This window comes from Sardina pilchardus, chromosome 2, assembly GCF_963854185.1.
Source record: "Sardina pilchardus chromosome 2, fSarPil1.1, whole genome shotgun sequence".
NCBI lineage: Eukaryota > Metazoa > Chordata > Actinopteri > Clupeiformes > Clupeidae > Sardina > Sardina pilchardus.
In genome coordinates this window covers 6,580,772-6,602,738 of record NC_084995.1, presented here as the reverse complement: position 1 = coordinate 6,602,738, position 21,967 = coordinate 6,580,772, and the positions used below count along the sequence as shown (strand labels likewise).

Here is a 21,967-nt window from a genome sequence, read left to right as displayed (position 1 = left end):
TGCAGGAACATACTCGAGTGGTAATTCACTATCAGTATGCCTCAGACATAAAGCCAAGCACACACACACTGCAATCAGTTTTACAGATAAGTGGAACAAGGTTTGAGAGAAGAAAGAACACACTCACTTTATAGTATGCAGAGCTTCCAGCATCGTCAACAGGAAGCAGAAAACAGAGGTATAGTCTCCCACAGAGCATCAAACACCCACACATCCATTTATGTTTCTATACAAACGGATCAATACAAAATAAAAGACTGATGCCCATGTGAACATAAATAAAAAGCATAAATATGTACATACACATTCACAATCATACAAAAACATACACAGAAACATACATGCATGGAAACGTACATACATGGATAAATGAATTCCTTACTTACAGTACAATCTCCTGTAGTTGCACCCTCTGACCACCACTAGAGGGCTCCAGAGAGCCGTGATGTGAGCGGACCGCGTGAGCTGAGTAATCTGAGGCGCCAGACACTGGCAGTGGCAGAGCTGCACCAGGGGTAATGCGCTGGATCTGACAGCAGCGGAGGGGAATAACCCACCAAGCCCCAGAATTAATCGCCCGAGTGCTCGTTAATATTCATCAAGGCGCCGCATGCCCCTATTCCCCCAGCTCTGCACACACACCCACTCTTGCACGCTTACACACATGCTCACCCACCACAACACACACACACACACACACACACACACACACACACATACCCCGCATCTGCTGCCACAGTTAACTCCACTCACAAAGACAGAGAAAGTGGGTAGATGACAGGGGCGTAGGACTCTGGTGGGGGTGGTGTTGGTGGATTGTAACAGCGCAAACGACAAAGGCATCCCTTTTGAGGTGAGGCTCTGTTGTCGACAGAACAGGCCAACTTTCATGTTTCCCCAGTTCCGTTACGGAGATACAGCGGCAAGAGCAACAGTGGCGGCAGCAGCAGAAACCAAATCCAGGATTCCGTAGAGCCAGATCGTGCTGCTGCGCCCCATGGCAGCAGCGCTGCCTGCAATGTGTGTGACGTCTGCGGCGCCAGCGCGGGGCCTGGGCGAAGATGGAGAGATGCTGGGGGGCCGGCGGGGGCCGGCGGGGCTCAGACGAAGGAGCCGCTGGGTGGGTCGGGCGCCACTGCCCCCGGGGCGAAGGTCTTCTCATGGAGCATGGAGGTCTGGGTGAGGGTGATGCGGTGGCGCGTGGGGCTCAGGCGGCTCTGGGTGTGCCACTTCTTCAGCCGCCGCTTCAGCTCTGCCTGCACCTGTCCGCAGGAAGGAACACACACACACACACACACACACACACACACACACACACACACACTCACTTCTGTCAGTTTGATAGGCATGACAGCGGGATAGAAATGAATATTTAAACTTTAGCATCTGGCATACGATTCAAAAAGTTCTAATTTCCCACCATTGGCCCCCTTTGAGGTTGTGATCACAGGTATGGCAGCAAATTAGAATTCCTGACAACCAAACTCCCAAACTGCTGCTTATGTGAATGACATGAACATTACTATAATTCATGTTTGTAAAGACAAGTAGACAAGTATAACGCACATAAAATGCAGATCTGGGTATAGGCTACATCGTTTGGAATAATTGCTTGATTGGCTTTCTCTATTTTTAGCATGCCATGACAACGGTGTCGGTGTTCTTTCCAGCCATTTGTGAGATGTGGAGGAGGGCAGGTGGGCTGGCATCAGGTACAGCGCCCTTCATAATTATTGGCACCCCTGGTTAAGATGTGTTAAAAGCCTTAAAATAAATTCAGTTTTTATTGTAGAAGCATACTCTCACACTGAAAATTTTAGAAAAATGTAACCTTCAACTCAAGTGAATTTTAAGGTAGGAAAAAAAATCGCTGACTGAGAAATAATTATTCTTCATAAAATCACTTGTTCCACAATTATTGGCACCCCTAACAATTCCTAGCAAATAAATGTAAATAAAGTATTTCTGTAATTTCTGTCATTTCTACAGTAGTTTACAAAGTCGATCAGAGTATATAGGAACATTTAATTAGTAATTCTTAACATCCTGTTTCCCTGGGCCATAAATATGACGTGACACAGAGGCCATCTCTCTTCAACGGAAGACAAAGGAACACACTGTTCAAGTAAGGCAGATGTGTGTCGACCTTCACAAGTAAGGCAATGGCTACAAGAAAATAGCCACTCGCACACCTGCCCATATCTATGGTCAGAGGAATCGTTAAGAAGTTTAAAACAACTGGAACAGTGGTAAACAAGCCTGGAAGAGGATGCATGTTTATTTTGCCACCACGCACAGTGAGGAGGATGGTAAGAGAAATAAAAAATCTCCAAAACTCACTGTTACAGAATTGCATCAAATGGTTGCATCTTGAGGTCACAAAGTCTCCAAAACAACCATCAGGCACTATCTACATGCCAACAAGTTGTTTGGGAGGCATGCACGGAAAAAAACCTTTCTCACTCAAAATCATAAGCACAAACGTCTGGAGCGGTACTGGGCCTTCAACTGGGACCGTGTGCATTGGTCAGATGAGACAAAGTTAGAGCTTTTTGGCAACAAACACTCAAGTGGGTCTGGCGTAACAAAAAGATGAGTATGCAGAACAGCACCTCATGCCCACTGTGAAGTATGGTGGAGGATCGGTGATGCTGTGGGCCTGTTTCTCTTCCAAAGGGTCTGGGAACCTTGTTAGGGTGCATGGCATCATGAATGCTTTGAAATACCAGGACATTTTAAATCAAAATCTGGTGGCCTCTGCCCGAAAGCTGAAGATGGGTCGTCACTGGGTCTTTCAGCAAGATAATGACCCTAAACATATGGCCAAGTCTACACAGAAATGGTTTACCAGACACCGTATCAAGCTCCTACCATGGCCATCTCAGTTCCCAGACCTCAACCCCATTGAAAACCTGTGGGGTGAGCTGAAGAGGAGAGTGCAGAGGAGAGGACCCAGGTTGCTGATGATTTGTAGATTTTGTGCAAAGAGGAATGGTCAAAGATCCCTCTTTCTGTTTTCTCTAATCTTGTGAAACATTATAAGAGATGATTAGGTGTTGTTTTATTAGCAAAAGGGGGTTGTACAAAGCATTAACATCAGGGGTGCCAATAATTGTGGCACACATGATTTGATGTAAAACAATTATTTCTTAATGTGGGATTTTTTTCCTTCTAAATAAATGCACTTCTATTAAAGGTTGGATTTTACGCTTTTTTTTCATTGTGGTCCTATATTATTTGAAAAAAAAAATGAATTTATTAGAAGCTAAAGAACACATCTTAACCAGGGGTGCCAATAATTATGGAGGGCGCTGTAATACAGTAGTGCACTTTTACCTTGGTACCTTTTGCCTTAATGCAGTAAGTCAAATCAGACTCACTATGACAGAAAAATCGTCCTGTATGTTGTTTCATTGCAATTTGGCAACAGTAAAATAATTGTATTTGCTGTTATTTGTATGCTTCAACTTAAGTTTCAAAGTGCAGAATGCTACTGCTTATTGAATAACTTTTCCCCCAAGATGTTCAGTGAATTTCGGGGGGAGCACTTACACTTTCTCCCCAGTTCAATCACTCTGAAAGTCTGAACCAATGGGTTCATTGATACGGATGATCCACAGACTAATTGTGCCGCATCCAAAATGAGCTGTCTAAGTGTTTGAAGCATTCCTTTAATTTGCCACTTGCCATCTGCATGTAAATATATTATAGGAATGATTTATAGGATGATTTGCATTTAATCATTTGGAAAACGCTTTTATTGAAAGTGAGGAACACTCAAGCCTCAGTGTAGTGGGAGACTTTGGAGAAAGCACTAAGCACTAGTATTGCGTCTGTTCAAGCTCATCTCCCAGTGACGTGAATCAGGCTACCTCCATGATAAATCATGTTTACAGTCCTCAGAAACATAGAGACATCTCTTGTGCCAGGAGCACTACAGGAACAATCAAGTTATGTACACAACATTGTATGTTGGCAGCACAAATGAGTGTGTGTGTGTGTGTGTGTGTGTGTGTGTGTGTGTGTGTGTGTGTGTGTGTGTGTGTGTGTGTGTGTGTGTGTCTGTGTGTGTGTGTGTGTGTGTGTGTGTGTGTGTGTGTGTGTGTGTGTACATGATTATTTTTGACCTATGGGTAAACACTGAGCCAAAGTTCTCCGTCGATGCATGGAGTGAATAATACATTAGAACATTCGCCTCTTGGCAGAGCACAGCCCAGCTGAACAGCGGTTGTTTTATTCCTTGTTATGATCACGTCTCAAATGAAGGACAGCGGCAGCGCGGATAGAGCTGCTGTGAGCAGGAGAGGAAGACTTTCTGCCTCACCACTGAGGAGGGGACACTCACCTCGCCGTTCAGAAAGCAGTACAGCAGAGCCACCACAAAACCCTAAGGACAAAAAAAGTGAAGGAGAAAGGTGATTGATTCCATAGATCAAGTGGGCTCTCACCGATGCAGTAAAACAGCAATAAAATAAAAACTATAAAACAACCATAAAAACTGTTGCTCTATTTTAAGATGTTACTGTCATGGAAATAAACATAATCCTTAGGTACAGTGCAAAAATGCCGTAAAAAGGTTGCCAGTGCTAATTTTGGGCAAGTGTTGTGCTCTTGAAGAGAGACTGTGCAAAACCCCATGTGTCTCCTGAGACACCATATGGGGCTCTGTGAAACGCCACTGGCACCAAACATGGTCATGGGCACACACCGAGGGTCTAAGTGATGCCCTGAACGTTCATCTGTTCCTCTGTACCTGGAAGGAGCCCAGGCCGAGCTCGATGTAGACTCTGGCGTCCTCGCCCGTGTCCTCGGGGAGGAAGGCGAACACGGTGTAATGCATGCCGAACAGCGGGATGAGGAACAGCGTCGACTTGGCCAGCCTCCTGCAGCATAAACATGTGCTCTTATCAGACAGATGAATGATGGCCACTCGACAAAAGCGCTGGCATACCACTTACTGTATAGGAGGACTTGAGCATTTTCCATCCTGGGCCCTGGATTCAAGCGCATTGGACTAAAACAAAACCTACTTTGGCACAGACTCGCATCACACAGTAGATGATCTGAAAAAGCTTGCAGCTGCTCAACATACAGTACTTATCATATGGCTCATTATATGGCTCAAAGGCAAATATTTATGCCAGTCAAAATGTCAGTGCTGTCAGACCCATTCAATATCCACACTAAAAAACTCTGGTGTTCATAATGTCCCGTCTGGTTCAATGGGGAAACTCGGGGCTTAGACCAGCCCACCACTTCATTTGTGGTCAGGGTGCGCAGCACTGAGCCTTTGGATGTGTCAGGCGCAGATGAGACACTAAAAACCCTGCAGATTGCAGATCTTTAGTAATGCTTTTAGGCTGCCCCAAATGGATGATTTAATGGCCATTGGCCACCTCTGGAGAATTCACCTCTGCTGTCAATCGATGACGTGTCCAGCGAAAGGTTAAGCTGTTTTAAAAGGCTTGTCATGTCAAAGGAGGACTTTTACCCTCAGGGGAGCTGCCAAGCTCAGACGTCACAGCAGCCTTCATCGCCGCCTTCAATTATGCCACACAAAATAACATCAGCCTCCTCGCCTGCTTAAACACTTCTCTTCTCTCTGTGATGCAAATCCCACCGCAGTCCAACTTTATTTCAACACCTTGATTTCTGTCCACGGTGCAACAGTGAGATATAAAATAGGTTCAACCCCTCAGGTGAGGTATGTACAGAGTGCTCGTAATTAGATTAGAGTTTGAGTGCAACACAGAAGTAAGTAATGTTGATTCGATAACAAGTTTTGCTCTGTGTTTAATCGTTACATTAATCAATTAACAAATAAGATATGTTTCCTTCCAACAACCTAAAACAAGTAGCGTCAAGATCCTTAGCATAGCAGGAAGACTGTCTTCACTGAACAACGCTGCTCATGTCCATTCCGTTATCTCTAATTCAGTTAAAACCAATGACTGTAAAACATACAGACAATGTGGCGTCATGCACATTCTGAGTGAACGAAGCTCAAACTGGTCATTTACATTAACAGAATTGGAACCAGAGACTGTGCAGCAAGTGCTTTGGGGAGCTACAGCACGCATAGTAAGCAGTGAGTCTACCAGGTCTGGGCAGAATCAACCATAGTTAGCTACATTTCCACCATTTCTAAAGTCTTCTCGGGGCCTTGCTTTTAACAGAGTGCACGTTCCATGATTTAACAGGCATTGGATCTTTCTAAAGATTTGGGTTCTAGTGAGGTGAAGGATACAGGTACAGGTAAGAGTCAGGTGAGGGCAAGCTGGGAGTCCTTCCACAGGCTGTTGAAGGGCGTCGACCCCCACAGACCGAACCCAAGACATGAGGCTGCGGAGTGTGCAGAGTTCTGCCCTCCGTAGGAGCAGCCTCAGCCTGGCCTGCTTCTTCTCCTGGCTACAGCACCGCGCCATGACAGCATTTTAGTCTGTGCAGCGCGGATTCAATTAGCAACATTAACTGTACCGAGTGCGCATGGATCACTGTCAATTTCCTCTAATTGCACTCTCCTCACTTCTCCATGTGCACTGGGTCATGGCCGTGCCCGTGGCGGAGGGAAGGAAGGCAGAGCTTCAATGGCGGGGGACTGACCAAGGCCACAGGTCTGACCTGCATGACAGCTGAGCCACAGGGCATGCACAGATTAATAACGCCCAGCTGCTGTCATGTGTCTCGACGGGTCAGCATCACACTGTAATTATAACATCGTCGCGATATGCTTGACAGATCAAGTTGAGATGAGCCAGTCAGCCTTTACTGATTAGCCATCTCACCCGGATAAACACATCTGTGATGCAACCTTTAGACAGAGACTGTGTCCTGTAGTCTATATGCTATCATCTACAGTACAAGAAGAGGAGATGGTAACACTTCAACTGATCTACTGTACACTTTGGCTTTATGCAAAGCAGCATTTTGAGTCGGATATCACAGAAGTTATAACTTTTTGTGATTCTCATCACAACCATAGGAAGATTCACCCTTGCTTTCAGTTTTGTTCTATTTGGCTTTGATACTGTAGCTATTGTTTTTGCATCAAGCTCGACAGTGTTCAATAATTAATTGAATGCCTGAGTGAATGGTTTAGAAAATATAACAAGCTTTTCTAAACATTCAAATCAATAACAGCTTGACCCGTGGCAGTTTACAGATTCAGACTACAGAGATTACAAAAACAGTCCATCCACACCAAGTTATGAACCGTTCTAATTTGAACATGGAATGTCAGTGGAGCACTGTCGCCGGGACAGCCCAGGACACAGTGAGCGGAACTGCTCCTCTGCAGAGGTTTCCATGACAACTCACATAAAGTTCCCGGTGTCGCTGCCTCCCACGGCCGGGGACCGGAGTTTCTGCACCAGGATCCGGATCACATTGACGAAGATGAGGAAGTTGACCTGTGAACAGGGTAGAAGAGGGGACTGCGTCAGGTGTGTAGCGGACTGAACTACATTCTCAGTAAAGACACACCCGTCTACTTTCATTAGCTCAGAAAATACTGATTTCCTTTTTTGAAAACCTATACACTCACATCCCCTCATTAGTCTCATCAGAATTCTATTGAGGCAGAACACCCTCGTTAAGTCATGATTTCCATGAGTTCGTGGGGCTCAGGGGCAAGTTAGTCTAGTCAGAGGTAAGCATCTATTTATATGCTTGTTTTCCAAAAGGCTTTTACAGTGATAGTGGACAAATGACAAGAACACCCAGGCTGGTGCAACGCTTCCCATGCTGATTACATAAATGACTTACTAGCAGCGAGGCTGTTATAGGCCCCCTGATTATCCACCAGATGAAAGGGTTGTCTTGGTCGTCCCAGCATCTGTGCGTACACATAAATATGTAATGTATGCTCGAAGGACACCTCATAACATGGAACTGCAAGATTCATTACTGTATGTCTGTGTTTGTTTGTGTGTGTGTGTGTGTGTGTGTGTGTGTGTGTCTATGGGTGTGTGTGTGTGTGTGTGTGTGTGTGTGTGTGTATGTGTGTGTGTGTGTGTGTGTGTGTGTGTGTGTGTGTGTGCGTGTGCGTGTGTGTGTGAGTCAGAGTGAGTCATTGACAGCGGTAATGAAATTAGACGTACACTCTGTTGTCATAGAAGTTTCTCATGAGGACCCAGATGGTAAGCACTATGGATGGAACACCTGGGGGAATAAATGCATCCATAACTTGTCTTGTTCAGCCGACAATCTTTCACAATTTTCACATGTACATTGAGAAAACATGGGACAATCCTGTCTTGTGAGACATATTAAACTCATATATCACACCAAGAACTGTCGCACCAGAAGCCTAAAAGGATGGACAAGTGCTTTGTGTGCCACAGCCCCAGCATCTCAGTAAAGTCATATCATTGTGCTTCACATTTATGTATTTCATTGAGATTGCTTTTCAGCACAGCAGCTGAGTCCATCTCAGGGCAGGGGCTTGGCGAGGGTAACTATAGTGGCCACCACAGGGCAGGGGCTGGCGAGGGTAACTATAGTGGCCACCACAGGGCAGGGGCTGGCGAGGGTAACTATAGTGGCCACCACAGGGCAGGGGCTGGCGAGGGTAACTATAGTGGCCACCACAGGGCAGGGGCTGGCGAGGGTAACTATAGTGGCCACCACAGGGCAGGGGCTGGCGAGGGTAACTATAGTGGCCACCACAGGGCAGGGGCTTGGCGAGGGTCACTGCTAGTGGCCAGCACATACCCCATCCGGTGAGGATGTACCACCAGAAGTACTTGCTCTGGGACACAAACGTCAGCGCCAGCAGGCTCTGCAGGTAGACGCCCTCCACCAGCAGCCAGAAGTAGTTGGCCAGGATGCAGAACTGGAAGAAGGCCACCGCAGACTTGCACGCAACCTGGCAGGAGGAGAGAGACCTGAATCAGGTAACCTGTGTGCTACATGCATGTCAAGTGAGAAGGCCACATCACTGCAGACTCAAACGCAACCTGAAGGGAGAGACCCAGAGGCTCAGGGAACCTGTGCAGTAGGCAGGCTATGGATGGAGCCACATGCAAATCTCCAGTCTGATGGGGTAGACTGGAGTGAGCTAAATGAGAGAACGACTGCTGCATGTGAGAGGAGGAAAACAGAGCAGATGCAGTATGAGACAACATGATATGGCAGAGGCCCATGAGACACCTAAGCACCGTCTGAGGGGAGAGAAACACAAGCGCAGACTCGTGTAGAGGATATTGTGAAACCCCCCTACGTGCAGCTTCAGCCTGATGAGTTAGAAACAGATGAGGTTTGAAGCTAGAGGGCTTGTGCCAGGCGCTAGCATGTTAAAGGTGAGTGCTGCACCAACTGGATGAAATCACTGTTACCACTTCATCTAAAGCCTAATTCCAAGAGATCATATCTGTTTGCAGAGTAATAACTTGATGAGGCATTTTCATATATGTGTACAAAATACTCCTTATGTTTGATGATGACCTACTTTGCATAATGTTCAATGCAAATGTATCAGGTCAATGTAGTTTCTTCCATTACTGACTTGTCTGTGCTGAGTTATTATTTCATATTTGCCTTTGATGTTAATATGAGACTAGGGCTGTGGGATTGCATTTTGTGAAGAAAGATGTTCTGGAATGCTTTAATTGGAATAAAAAAGGAATGACTTTAATAACCAGGTCAATATTTCCATAAAATCCATCTCTTCTCCTGTTTGGTGATGGAATACTGGTGGGAAGCCTACACAAGAGGTGGACGTCACAGCATTTGTCATTTCTGTCGAGGTGGCACTACTTGCCATGTGTCAAGTATGTGTCTCGGTGTTTAGTTTCACTGTGAAAATGAAACAATGGTAAAATAGCAGAATACTGCAATATGTCTGTGTTTATACATATTCTGTATATTTGACAGACTTTTTCATTCAGTAGCCTACTGTGATGTGTCTGTTTTCACATTCCCTGAAGGCAGAAAAAGCTCCACAGGCTTTGTCTCTGAGAGTCTGAATAAATACACAAGAAATAAACCCTACAGTTGTGATAAAAAATGGGTTAAAAAAAGCTACTCAAAATTATTAATCCTTAAACGTCCCTTTCTGAAGTAGTCTATCCCGGAGTACTTGGGGGTTGTTGCTTAGCAACAGGAAATGCTTTCCTTGGAAGGAAATATGCAAAAAGTGTGATGAATCAATTTGAACCTGGTATAGGCTACTTGCATAATGCACTTGTGTCTGACTATTTGCTACGGTATGTATGTATGTGTGTGTGTGTGTATGTGTGTGTGTGTGTGTGTGTGTGTGTGTGTGTGTGTGTGTGTGTGTGTGTGTGTGTGTGTGTGTGTGTGTGTGTGTGTGTTTGCTCTCACCGTGGACATCAAGCAGTGGTCCATTGTCTCGTCAGTGAAGAGCACAGCATCCTTGATAAAGACGGCACTTGCCCTCAGGATGAAGGAGGCAAACAGGTTGATGTGGATGTAGTTCCTGGTGCAGTGGAACTTCCTGTCAAAGCCAGCAGGCATCCGCATCGTGTCAACATGAATCAAAAACAGCCATCCCACTTCAAAATACAAAGACCTCTATCTTACACAGACACTGCTGAATTGGTACCTCTGATTAGTACATTTCACACACATCTGTGTAATCATTACTGAATGAGTACATCTTGAAAACACATTTGAAAAAGCTTTTGTGCTTTTTAATGAGGTTTGTCTTCTCTAAAACACAGTGGAAATTATGATTAAATGAATTAGAACACCTTGAAAGCTCTTTTTTATGAAGCAAATTTAAGGAGGCTTTTGCCTCCAATAAATTGATATATCTTTAAAGAACAGTCCACAAAATGACCTTGCTTTTGCAGGCAAACAAAGGTAGGATACGCATTTGATTCCCCTGTTACAGTCGCAACTAATCTATGAATCGAAACCTACCCTACATATTAGGGTTGCAAGCCAGGGTACACGTATTAATACCTAACTGTTTAGGTACAGTGTGGAAAGTCTTAAAGAGTTATCAACCGTAGGCTGTGTTGCAGACCATGTTTCTAATTTAAGTTCCCACAAAAACATATGAAGTAGCAGACGTTAGTTTAGTTAATTAATGGGTAAAACACTTTTTCAAAATACTATTATTGCTTATATGTTTTGAGCATTAGCGATATTGTCAGTGAATGTTATGCTAGCAGTACTTACAGGCTGACCATAGCGAAAAAGAGCTTCAACAGCAAGTCGCACACTGAATGGTGATTTTTGTGTACTGTTGCACCCATAGATATAGGTATGTACAGTGAGGAGAAAATGTATTTGATACCATGCTAAAGTTGCCTAAAAAGAGGAATATAAAATCGTCATTTGACAATTGATCTTAATGTCTTAATTCAAAAATTGAGTAAAAATAAAACCGCTAAGTACGCCAATTTTCTTTGTGATGGAAGAATGTTTCGTAAATAAATAAATGTTCTTCCTAAATGCTAGGGGGAAGTAAGTATTTGACCCCCAATGTAACCCTATGGGAATTCAACACATAGGGTTAACATAGGGGCGGGCAGATTTTTATTTTTTAAGGCCAGCTATTTTATGGATTCAGGATATTATGCATCCTGATAAAGTTCCCTTGGCCGTTGGAATTAAGATAGCCCCACATCATTACATACCTTTCACCATAGCTAGAGATTGGCATGGTGCTTTTTCCAGTAGGCCTATTAGCCTGTTTGATGCTCATTGAGCTCAATGCAAATCAAACAGGCTAATAGGCCTACTGGAAAAAGCACCATGCCAATCTCTAGCTATGGTGAAGGGTATGTGATGATGTGGGGCTATTTTAATTTCAAAGGCCAAGGGAAATTTATCGGGATGCATAATATCCTAGATCCATGAAATAGCTGGCCTTTAAAAATAAAAATCTGCCTGCCCCTATGTTAACCCTATGTGTTAAATTCCCATAGGGTTACATAGGGGGTCAAATACTTCCTTCCCCTAGCATTTAAGGAAAACATTTATCTATTTACGATACATTCTTCAATCACAAAGAAAATTGGTGTCCTTGGCGGTTTGATTTGTACTAATTTTTTGAGTTAAGGCATTAAGATCAATTGTCAAATGATGATTTTATATTCCTGTTTTAGCAGGGTATCAAATACATGTGCTCCTCACTGTATATATGTCTATGGTTGCACCCCTAATGCGATAATCAGCTGTAAGCACTAAATCCTTCAACATCATTTTTCACCTGAACGCAACAAACACGAATATAGCTGAGATGAGAGAGATGAGGGAGGTGGCGTATCCTGCCGTGTAGACCCGCCGGATAGTGGAGAAGTAGCTGCTCGTCTGAAACACACACACACACACACACACACACACACACACACACACACACACACACACACACACACACACACACACAATGTGCAGTCTGGATCAGCTCTCCAGCCCTGCATTTTCCCAGTGTGCTGACTTTCCATGTCCAACATTACCATCTTAATGAGTATGCCTGAACTCGGTGATGCTTTTCTTATGCCAAGGACTGTCAGGCAAAGTTGACCTCCAAATCCTAGCCAATGAATTAATCATGAACCCCTCGATGAGTTCACAGTGAAGACACCCCCCTCCGCTGCTTACTAGGAGAGAAATGGCCCAGAGCAGAGGGCAAGTTCCATCCATTACGAGAACCTATGACTCTGCTATGGGCAACAAAACCCACATGAAAACACAGCACGGCAACAACAACACTGCAGTGCACTCTGTTCAGCAATGGTCTCTTAGCAGATCATTACCTCAATGACCTCAATTACCTCAATTCTATCATGCATTGTATATTTCACCTAAACCTTTTCAAACTGTATCTAGCCTACCACAACATATTGATAGAACCTTTGGACATTTTAGACATTGGATTTGAACAGAAATATTCTACAGGTCTTGGATTTGGGACCCATTCTTGCTATAGACATGGTTTGAACAAAATCAGGGATGGTGCAGCAACAACCTTATTTGATTTGAAACGGAATAACCCATTTTTTTTTTGTTCCTCTTAAAATTATTTAAATGTGACTTTACACCTTCTACATTTCGGGAATTGGGTTCTATCTGCCCTTGCCCTCTTTCCTCACACTGTTCAGCCCCAATTGGCTGCTGCAGCAGACATATTACCTGACTAGTTTGTGTCTTTATGAACAACTGTCCCAACCCAGGTACTCAGGATTGATTCTGTACCTTTATAAAGCACTAATGGACTGATGCCTGAAACCTGAAGCGTTTCGTTTTCATGGCCAATGGTCTTGGCCAATTCGGTTCTTGTTTTTCGGTTCAGTCCGACATCAAAGGCCCAACAGCTTTGATCGTGAATAGAAGTTTACTAGAGCAGCCCGACGTTTTTTGCAACTAGTAAACTTTGTCATCGTCACCTCCATTTTAGCGATTGTAAAACAAAATCGTTCAACTTTAACAGAGTAATTACTGTAGCTGTGCAGCCAGATGATATATTCAATGGTAACATCAAGGATTCCGTGAAAAATAGGATTGGATTAGGTTGAGGCAACAAGTCAGTAGTAAGATGACAATTTTCTTTAAGGCTACTCAGAATATTCTACTGTCTATGGAGAAAAACAAGTGAGTTTGAAAGCCGCTGGACCCGGAAAGAGATGTATTATCGCATTATTACATCATCACCTAATAACCGAATGGTTTTGACTTCTTTTGGGGGATTTAGGCTTCATGTGAAAGAGACAGTTGAGAGTGACAGGAAACATGTAGGAGAGGTGGAGATGAACTTACCTCATCTTCAGGCTCCTCCTCAAAGTCAGTATTATATGGAGGATATACTGGACTCCAGCCATCCTTAGAACAGTTTCTAAACACATGCCCATGCCCTATGGGATACAAATACATGGTTAGCATACTGTACACACAAACACCCAAACACACACACACACACACACACACAGACACACACACACACACTCACACACACACACACACACACACACACACACACACACACACACACACACACACACACACACACACACACACACACACACACACTTTCCAAACCCGCCTCTTGCCTCTCAATCTCTGTACAGAGTGCTGTAAAGTGACGGTACAGTAGTATGAGCGACAGCCTGCAGCCATCACACAGCTCAAGAGCACTGTGACCCTGACATCCCATACAGCTGTTCACCACGGGGGACTCTGGCTCCCTGACGTTCTGCTCACTGTTTACATTCTCACAGTCTGAGACTTAGGTCGCCACAGAGGCACCTGACGACCGCAAGCAAGTCCTTAGATCACCGTCAGAGCTAGAAATAACATGTCAGACATGACCCGACTTTCTGCACACAGCTGCTCATTTCTGCGTTCGGAGCTTTTCCCATGGATTTGGTCATAGCGACAGAAATAGAAGCCCAGATTTCCATGAAGATACACTAATCCTATGTCTCACGAGGTTTTAGGAGATAAAAAGCAATCAAAGACGTGTGATAAACAAGCCATGTCCCAGGAAATGCACAATTCTTTTATCTGTCCGAGCACAGAAAGAAGAAAAAAAAAACCTTCCGTGGCCCCAGAAGCTACAGCCCGGTAATCACAAGAATATCCTAACTGGATTGTCCAATATGAAAAGAATCAGATTTGGCCACACAGTGTTTACACACTGTGGTCAGACATCATTTACGCGGTAATGAGGATTTAATGTGTTTCTATTTTTGTGCTTGTTTCTTTCAATTTGTCCTCTAACAGATCATCTGTCTGTGAATCCCAGCCGTTAATCTTCCATCAGAAAGGAGCTGGACCTCGGTAAGCTCAACGGGAGCTTTTCAGTGCAAGGCTCCTATGAGTATTCAACCAGCAATATGGAGGACAATCTGGAATAAAAGTGTAAAACATAAAATGAAAAACAGCTATCTTGGGGCTCAGTTCTGTTCCTGGGGTTTTCATGATTCATTTTTTCAGCCATGCCAAGACCCCAGGGTGAGAGGGGGAAGCCGTAAGATGATTTGGACCCACAAAGTACAAATGTATGTGTGAACAGCTAACGTGTGCAAAAGCCTGCTCACTTAAAAAAAAAAAAAAAAAAACTCTTTGGCTTAATTTCATGTTCCAGCATATCTAAAGGCAATGATAAAAAGGAAAAACAGGTCAAATCCAGTCCGATATCAGGGCTGGCTGCCCTGCTGTGTCTCTGGGGCATCTGTGTCTTTCTGGCTCTGTATCACACACAGACACAGCCCATAGACAACTGACCCGTAGAATATGTAAACCACGACGCTTCAGATCGGAGCCCATGACTGCCAGCCTCACACAAACACATACACTGCCTCCGGACACAGCCGGGAATGCATACACACACACACACACCCCACACCCCCCACCCCAAACACACAAACACACTCGTAACATACCCCCAAGCCCCTCGCAAATCAAGCACACTGTGGGAATTCATAACAGGACAACCTTCCATGTTGCCAATTTGAGCCATGCACAATTCTAGTCTCGAAAAACTCAGTGAGCCCACGGAAACACATTAAGAAGTTTCCTGGGGTAATCGTCACTCCTTCTCACTGTGATATCATGACACCAGCAAGGCTTTAACGCACGCACACACGCACATGCGCACACACTTGCACTAGCATGCACACACACACACACACACACACACACAAACACACACACACACACACACACACACACACACACACACACACACACACACACACACACACACACACACACACACACACACACACACACACACACACACACACACATACACACACACACAGGGCCCATAACGAACATGCATTAGCTGAGAGTGAACAGTGTTGAGTGATCTGTGGACTTGTTTGGGTGAGGTGTCTGCTAGCATAACTCACCAACCAAACAACACAAAGCAATACTACATTTGTCTGCCTACCCCTGGGCTGGCTAAGATATGAATATTCTCAGTATGACAACTATGCAATGAACAGATCTTAATTAACTTCTCTTTCACTTCTCTTCAAACTGGACAGGCTGTTGAGGTGAGGTGCGTTCTCTTGGCAGTGATGACGGGTGGCTGAATGGGGGATGGTCTAGTGTCATGTAGCCATACGCAGTATGTCTAGAGACAACCATGGTGGAACATTCCATGTAAATTAACATTAACAAGACAGGAAATGTCAAAGGGAATGATTAAATCATTAATAACATTTCAAATGTCAGAACCAATTCAACGAGCTCCTGACTTTATACATTTTAAATGAATGAGTGCGATAGAGAAGACATCTGTAGACTTGGCTAGAATATTGACATTAATGTCACACATTTTAATCACCAACAATGACTCGAGGGGGTTAAAGACCATCTGATGCCGATGATTAGAAGTGGATGGGAGATGGGGGAGGCGGGGGGTGTACCAACACACCTTGGGCATGAGTGAGGAGCTGGAGGATTTTGGGGCTGGACAGATTGACCACCTGGCCCAGCTCCGCATGGGGCCAGCACTGGAAGCCGTTCCAATCCGTCTCACAGCCTGGACAGACAGATAGACAGACAGACAGACAGACAGATGCACAGACACACGCTTGATGTGACCCAGTGGGAAGCAAAAACGGTTATCTCTCAATGCTGTCTTTGCCATATTCATCTGCAGAAACAAACACAAATTACCACTAATTACTGCGTAAATATACTGTAAGAGATAATAATACTGTACATCACTTTTGTCAGGATAGAGGCAGACAGCTCTCAGTGGATTTGAACCACTTTTAACGCACCAATAAATGATAAAGACCTTTATGATTCATTCTCTCTTCTTTGGAACTGAGTAGAGGACTGCATTTGAAACCTTGGTGTACAAAAAAGATGTCTTTGCTGTACTTCCTACTTTAATTTCACTGCTGATTACGCCTCATCCCGGACCTATTCCCAATCTCAATCAAATTTTGAGAATCAGCAGACTACTTGAAAGATGTAAATCAGCATAAAATCCATTACCCATGGCAGTGGCCTTTTTACCTTCGCCACGGAGGTTGTGTTTTCATCATGGGTTAGTTTGTTTGTCTGTCTGTCTGTCTGTTTGTTAGCAAGAAAACTCAAAAAGTTGTGGATGGATTTCAATTAAATTTTCAGGAAAGGTCTGAAATGACCCAAGGAAGAAACTATCAAATGTTGGGAGTGATGCAGATCACTATCTGGATCCAGGAGGCAGTTATGTTTTCGCTTGGCGGAGGTCTGCGCTCTCGGAGTGCTCTTCTAGTTTATTATCATTTCAGCATTATCAAATATTAGACTTCAGGGCATTGCTCTAATGCAGTCTGTCTAAATGCATCTCTCTGTACCATTTACTTACCACTATTGAATGCTCTCTCTCTCTCTCTCTCACCCACCAACTTGATGCAACCCCCCCCCCCTCCAACACACACACACACAAACACACGCACACACACACAATTATTTCCAACTGTCTGATTTTCTTGTTAAAACCCACTTTATCAATTCGCTTAACTTAACTCCTTAGTTTCAGTCATTTTTCCGTCAAATCAATTGGATCCAGCCAGATTAGCTTTACTGGCAGAGCACACAGGAGCATTGGCATTCCTCATAAAAACAACAACCTTCTGATTTGATTACTGTCCTTCCTTAGTTTACTATACTGAAGACATGAATATTGTCCTGCCACACCTGGCCCTTGCAAATGTCTATATTCCTTTGGAATAACTACAATTGCTCAAAGGAAGGATTACACAAAGTCATTAACTCCAACACCAGAACCCATGGTATTTTGCCACCTATGGATAGGCATGGGGTTTCCCCTTTGTTCAGTGACACACAGACCACCTACACGTCACATCTATAGTGGGCTACAATTATCCAGAGCCATAGCCCCATAAAGATGGAGTGGCAGCCTGTTTCCATGGCAAGCATACAAGATTGGCAAATGAAACAATAGGAAAGAACAACAAAGGGAAAGGGTGGCTCCAGAATAGGGTGCAAACCTTGGCAACCTTAAGGTGCTTGCCATAGAAAATCTTGTCAATGGGAGCAGAGTGCTGATTTCTTTACTTCATCACACACCAAATTAGGTTAAAGCCACAAGAGAAATTAAACAAGGTGACCATAAACTAGAAATATGAGAGTGATTTCTTTTGGTCTAGAGGGAAGGAAAGAAGGCACACATTACTGAACTGCATCTTACCACGTTTCTTGACACTACAAAAACCTGTCAGCCTCAGACTGCCAATTTTCACACTGCAAAATTTAGTGGTTTTTTTATCTATTTATTTATTTTTTTTGTTATTGTATATTATAGTGTTATTAATTAAGATCAACAAATCTATTTGGTATTGTTTTTAGTATGAAGAGTTTACCTAGCACTCTATCAAAAAAAATAATACTGATCTAATTTAAGAAGATGTCTTATCAAGACGTTGCTCAACACACTGGCAGCCAAATTTCGTTCTTTTTAGGACAAATGCACTGACAGAGAGACGTCTTAAAATAAGTCGAACTCTTCTCAAATTTAGTCAAATGATTTTATGAGATAACACTAGGTACTGTAAGTCATTTTATACTGAAAAAAAACACTAACATTTTTAATCTTGATATAAGATGAACATTTGGCTAGATTTTGTTAGATACTGTATGCAGGCTATGCAGTGTATTTTTATGATTCAACATGTAATGGCGCATTTCTGACTTTACCCTGAATCTGCTTGATGAGGATAGATAAGACACCAGCTCTCTCTTCCTCTCTCTTTTCTGGGTTCTGGTGAAAGTTTTCGATTAGAGCCCTTAATCATTACAGTGGTTGTGAACTTCACCTATCTAAAAAATGAACGCATAGTTTGGTAGTGGGTAACGGTCCACCATAGGTCTTGTTATCACTGTATGACTTATGTAACTTAAAATCAATGGAAACATTTTAGTATTTCATCCTAATGCATATACTGTATTGGCTTTAGGTTACGGTTAATGATGGTTTTAACACCATGGGTCTAACTTACGTAACCCCAAAATCAATACAAAAACTAAGGGCACTAAGAGAGTGCAGATCTCAAACAAGGCAATAGCTCTGGTCTGTTGAAGTAAAACTCGAGATATCACTGTGTAACTGCATACATCTGTTACCATAAACACTGCCAAATGATAATCATATGTACACATAACCTTTGGACAAAGTTGATATGAAAATGCTACACTGTTTCAATAACTCCATGTCATGAGAACACCTACATGAAATATCATGAACTCCAAAATGTGTAGTCATGTTTGTCTATTTCTTTTATGTTGCTGGTGTAATCTGGTTGACAGGAAAGCTATTGAACACTAATTGAATTTTTATTGAATTCCTTGAGTGGCTCCTTTGAACATTCCCAGCTAATTTCAATTACACTGAAAGCAGTAGTAGAGAAGGCATACATGGCTTTTCCATCAAGACACTGCACTAATGCATTCATTCCATCTTCAGGTTCTAAAAAAAACAGTACCCCTGAGTATCTCACGTACATAAACACTAACCTTCCACACCGCCATCCCCCTCCAACACACACACACACACACACACACACGCCCCCTTAGATTAGTGTTAGACATCTGAGGCAATTAGGTCAGCCTTCAGTGCTTTCTGCTTCAGTCTCACCCCAAAAATCCACTCCCAGCCTTCTATTCATAGGTCTCTCGTCTCAGAGAGATCTACTGGGAAAACAACAAGTCACAACTCAGTCTAAACTGATACATATTTGCTCATTGATGACCAATTAAAACCATTTCCACCATGATGGCCTCCTGGTTGCATAAAGATGGCTCTTAGATGAATGAAGAGTATAACTGCAGTAGGCTGATGGTAGGAAATTCAATAAACCCTGTTCATATATCATGCACGAATGCAATTTTCCATTGGACTGGTCCTGTCACCTCTGAACAGCACTAAAACAGGATGGCCCCAAAGCAAATGTCCATTTGGGGGCATTTGTTAAGATAAGCAAAAGTTGGGTAGCTGTCACTCATGAGATAAAGATGTATAGCATTCTGTTTCTGTATTTCATAGTCATTCCACTTCGTCTAATCATTTACGTCTTGAAAACCAAACCATCTTTTCCTAGCAATGTGATACTCTCATCACTGTGTCTTATCTAACATTCAGTAACATAAATGTTTTAACATAGGCGCAGTGGAACATTGACTCCCACTCAGAATGTTATCAAAAGCGGGGCTTGTTTACAGGAAGATGACTTTAAATAAGGTATCCATGGATGGTAGGAGCTACCTCAGTGTCCAAGCAAGGTAATGGATGCGGGGATGACTGTGGTGCGTATGAGATTGATACCCACCCATCCATTCACTTTGGTTCCGTGGTTCCTCTGTCCTTTGTATCTTGATGCAGGCCTCCCGAGCTTCAATATGCTCAGAAATTATGGCACATTCTGGATGGATGGAACAGGCCTGCAAGTGTCAGAATCACGCAGCAATGTTAGGACACAGCTCAAAAACCGGTGTGTTTCTGTGCATGTGCCTCTCTAATGCAATGTCTGTCTAAATTAATCTCTCTGTGTTTATCTAATTCACCAATACGTTATACTCTCTCTCTCTCTCTCTCTCTCTCTCTCTCTCTCTCTGTATCCTTCTCTCTGTCCTTCTCTTATGTGTGTAGCGCATGTGTGTGTGTGTGTGTGTGTGTGTGTGTGTGTGTGTGTGTGTGTGTGTGTGTGTGTGTGTGTGTGTGTGTGTGTGTGTGTGTGTGCGTGTGTAGGCTATAAGCGCTTCCACCCGCGCGTGTGTCTGCGTCTCAAGTGTCATCTGTCCTTTCAATATGTTAACGTATTTCAAAGCCAAAGATTCAAGAACTGAACAATCACTTCCACGTTCGTCTAACCATAAGGAATTTTAACTAGTTTAAAATGACTAAGTCTAAATATAGGCTAGGACTATGTTTTATATTTAGGCGATATAAGCAAAATACACGACGTGTACCTAGGCTATAGGTTGAAACGCAAATAACAGCATAACGCGCTTGTAAGCAATGGACCACTGCATTCATTTTAAATTTCCATGAGTGAATGAACATTTCAGTCCCGTACCGAAACTGTTTCAAAAGATCAACGTGAGTGCAACTTACCTTTCCGAAGAAAGTTATCAATATCCATAGACGAAAGGCATCCATAACCAAAAGCTGAGTGAACAAGTGAGCGAACAAGTAACCTCCAAGTTCCGAGAAGACAGGTGAACATATTGTGTAAGACACCACAGTTAAATAATGGCCGTTTTCAAAGGAATTGTAAAGGAATAACTGTGGTTTCCATCACAGATTTTAAAAGAGAAATGTCCCAACGACCACGGGTTTTTCCAACCTTTGATGTCACTGTTTTCTTGATTAAAGTCACGCATCTCTTCAAAGCATTCTGGATAACTTAGTGGTAAAATGTCGACACGCAGTGGCAGAAGTCTATAAAATTATTCACAATAATTAATACCAACATCTGCACATGAGATCGCTCCGAGACCCCGCGACAAGCCGTGAAGCTCGCGCCCTGTTGATTTTGAAAATGAACATTGTCCCCCGATACCATAGAGGCAGTGTGTCTTACGTAAGCACAAGGCTGTGAGACAAGGTTTTAAAGAGGATGCCATCAAAAAAAAAATATGCAAACATATGAACAGCTCCCTCAAAAGATCCTATTAGGTTTGACATTTAAAAAATGTTGTAGCCTACTTGAACAAGATCCTGACAAACGTTCAGTGCCATTGCCCTCGGAAACCACATCTAAGCTTTATTCAGCTTCCAGTAACTCATTCTAATGAATTACTATATGGTCATTTCATTTATTCAATCCTTCCTCTTTAAAAATGTGTACTTTTTTGGTGGCTGAGCTCACCCACCTTTTGTCAGTGTTTTGCCTAATTTATTCCTCTCATTTATAATACATCATACGAATCTTCCATAGTATGCCTGTTCTCCAGGGATAATGTCTGTCAGGAGGAGAGTTTTTCTTTGGGAGTGTTACACCCCTGCCCTTACCACATATCCTCCGCTGTCAAA

At 43.3% G+C, this 21,967-nt stretch overlaps 1 protein-coding gene across 1 annotated transcript; it reads right to left on the bottom strand.

Moving 5' to 3' along the window:
• Positions 1-1,077: 1,077 nt before the first annotated feature.
• On the bottom strand, positions 1,078-21,176 carry ghrhra (growth hormone releasing hormone receptor a). The gene is made up of 13 exons (XM_062553480.1): positions 21,047-21,176; positions 20,262-20,373; positions 16,355-16,462; positions 13,729-13,823; positions 12,182-12,282; positions 10,324-10,456; positions 8,713-8,866; positions 8,100-8,160; positions 7,765-7,834; positions 7,318-7,409; positions 4,754-4,883; positions 4,346-4,387; positions 1,078-1,262 (listed from the first exon to the last, which is right to left on the bottom strand). Exons 1-13 carry the CDS (start codon positions 21,089-21,091, stop codon positions 1,101-1,103), a joined length of 1,305 nt encoding a protein of 434 aa, XP_062409464.1. The 5' UTR covers positions 21,092-21,176; the 3' UTR covers positions 1,078-1,100.
• Positions 21,177-21,967: the final 791 nt, after the last annotated feature.

Coding starts and splice junctions, on each gene's coding strand:
- ghrhra (XM_062553480.1), bottom strand. CDS start 21,091: ATGGATGCCTTTCGTCTATGGATATTGATAACTTTCTTCGGAAAG. Junction 16,463..20,261: donor GAACCAAAGTGAATGGATGG/GTGGGTATCAAT, acceptor CTGTCTGTCCAG/GCTGTGAGACGGATTGGAAC. Junction 4,884..7,317: donor AGCGACACCGGGAACTTTAT/GTGAGTTGTCAT, acceptor TTTATGCTGCAG/GAGGCTGGCCAAGTCGACGC.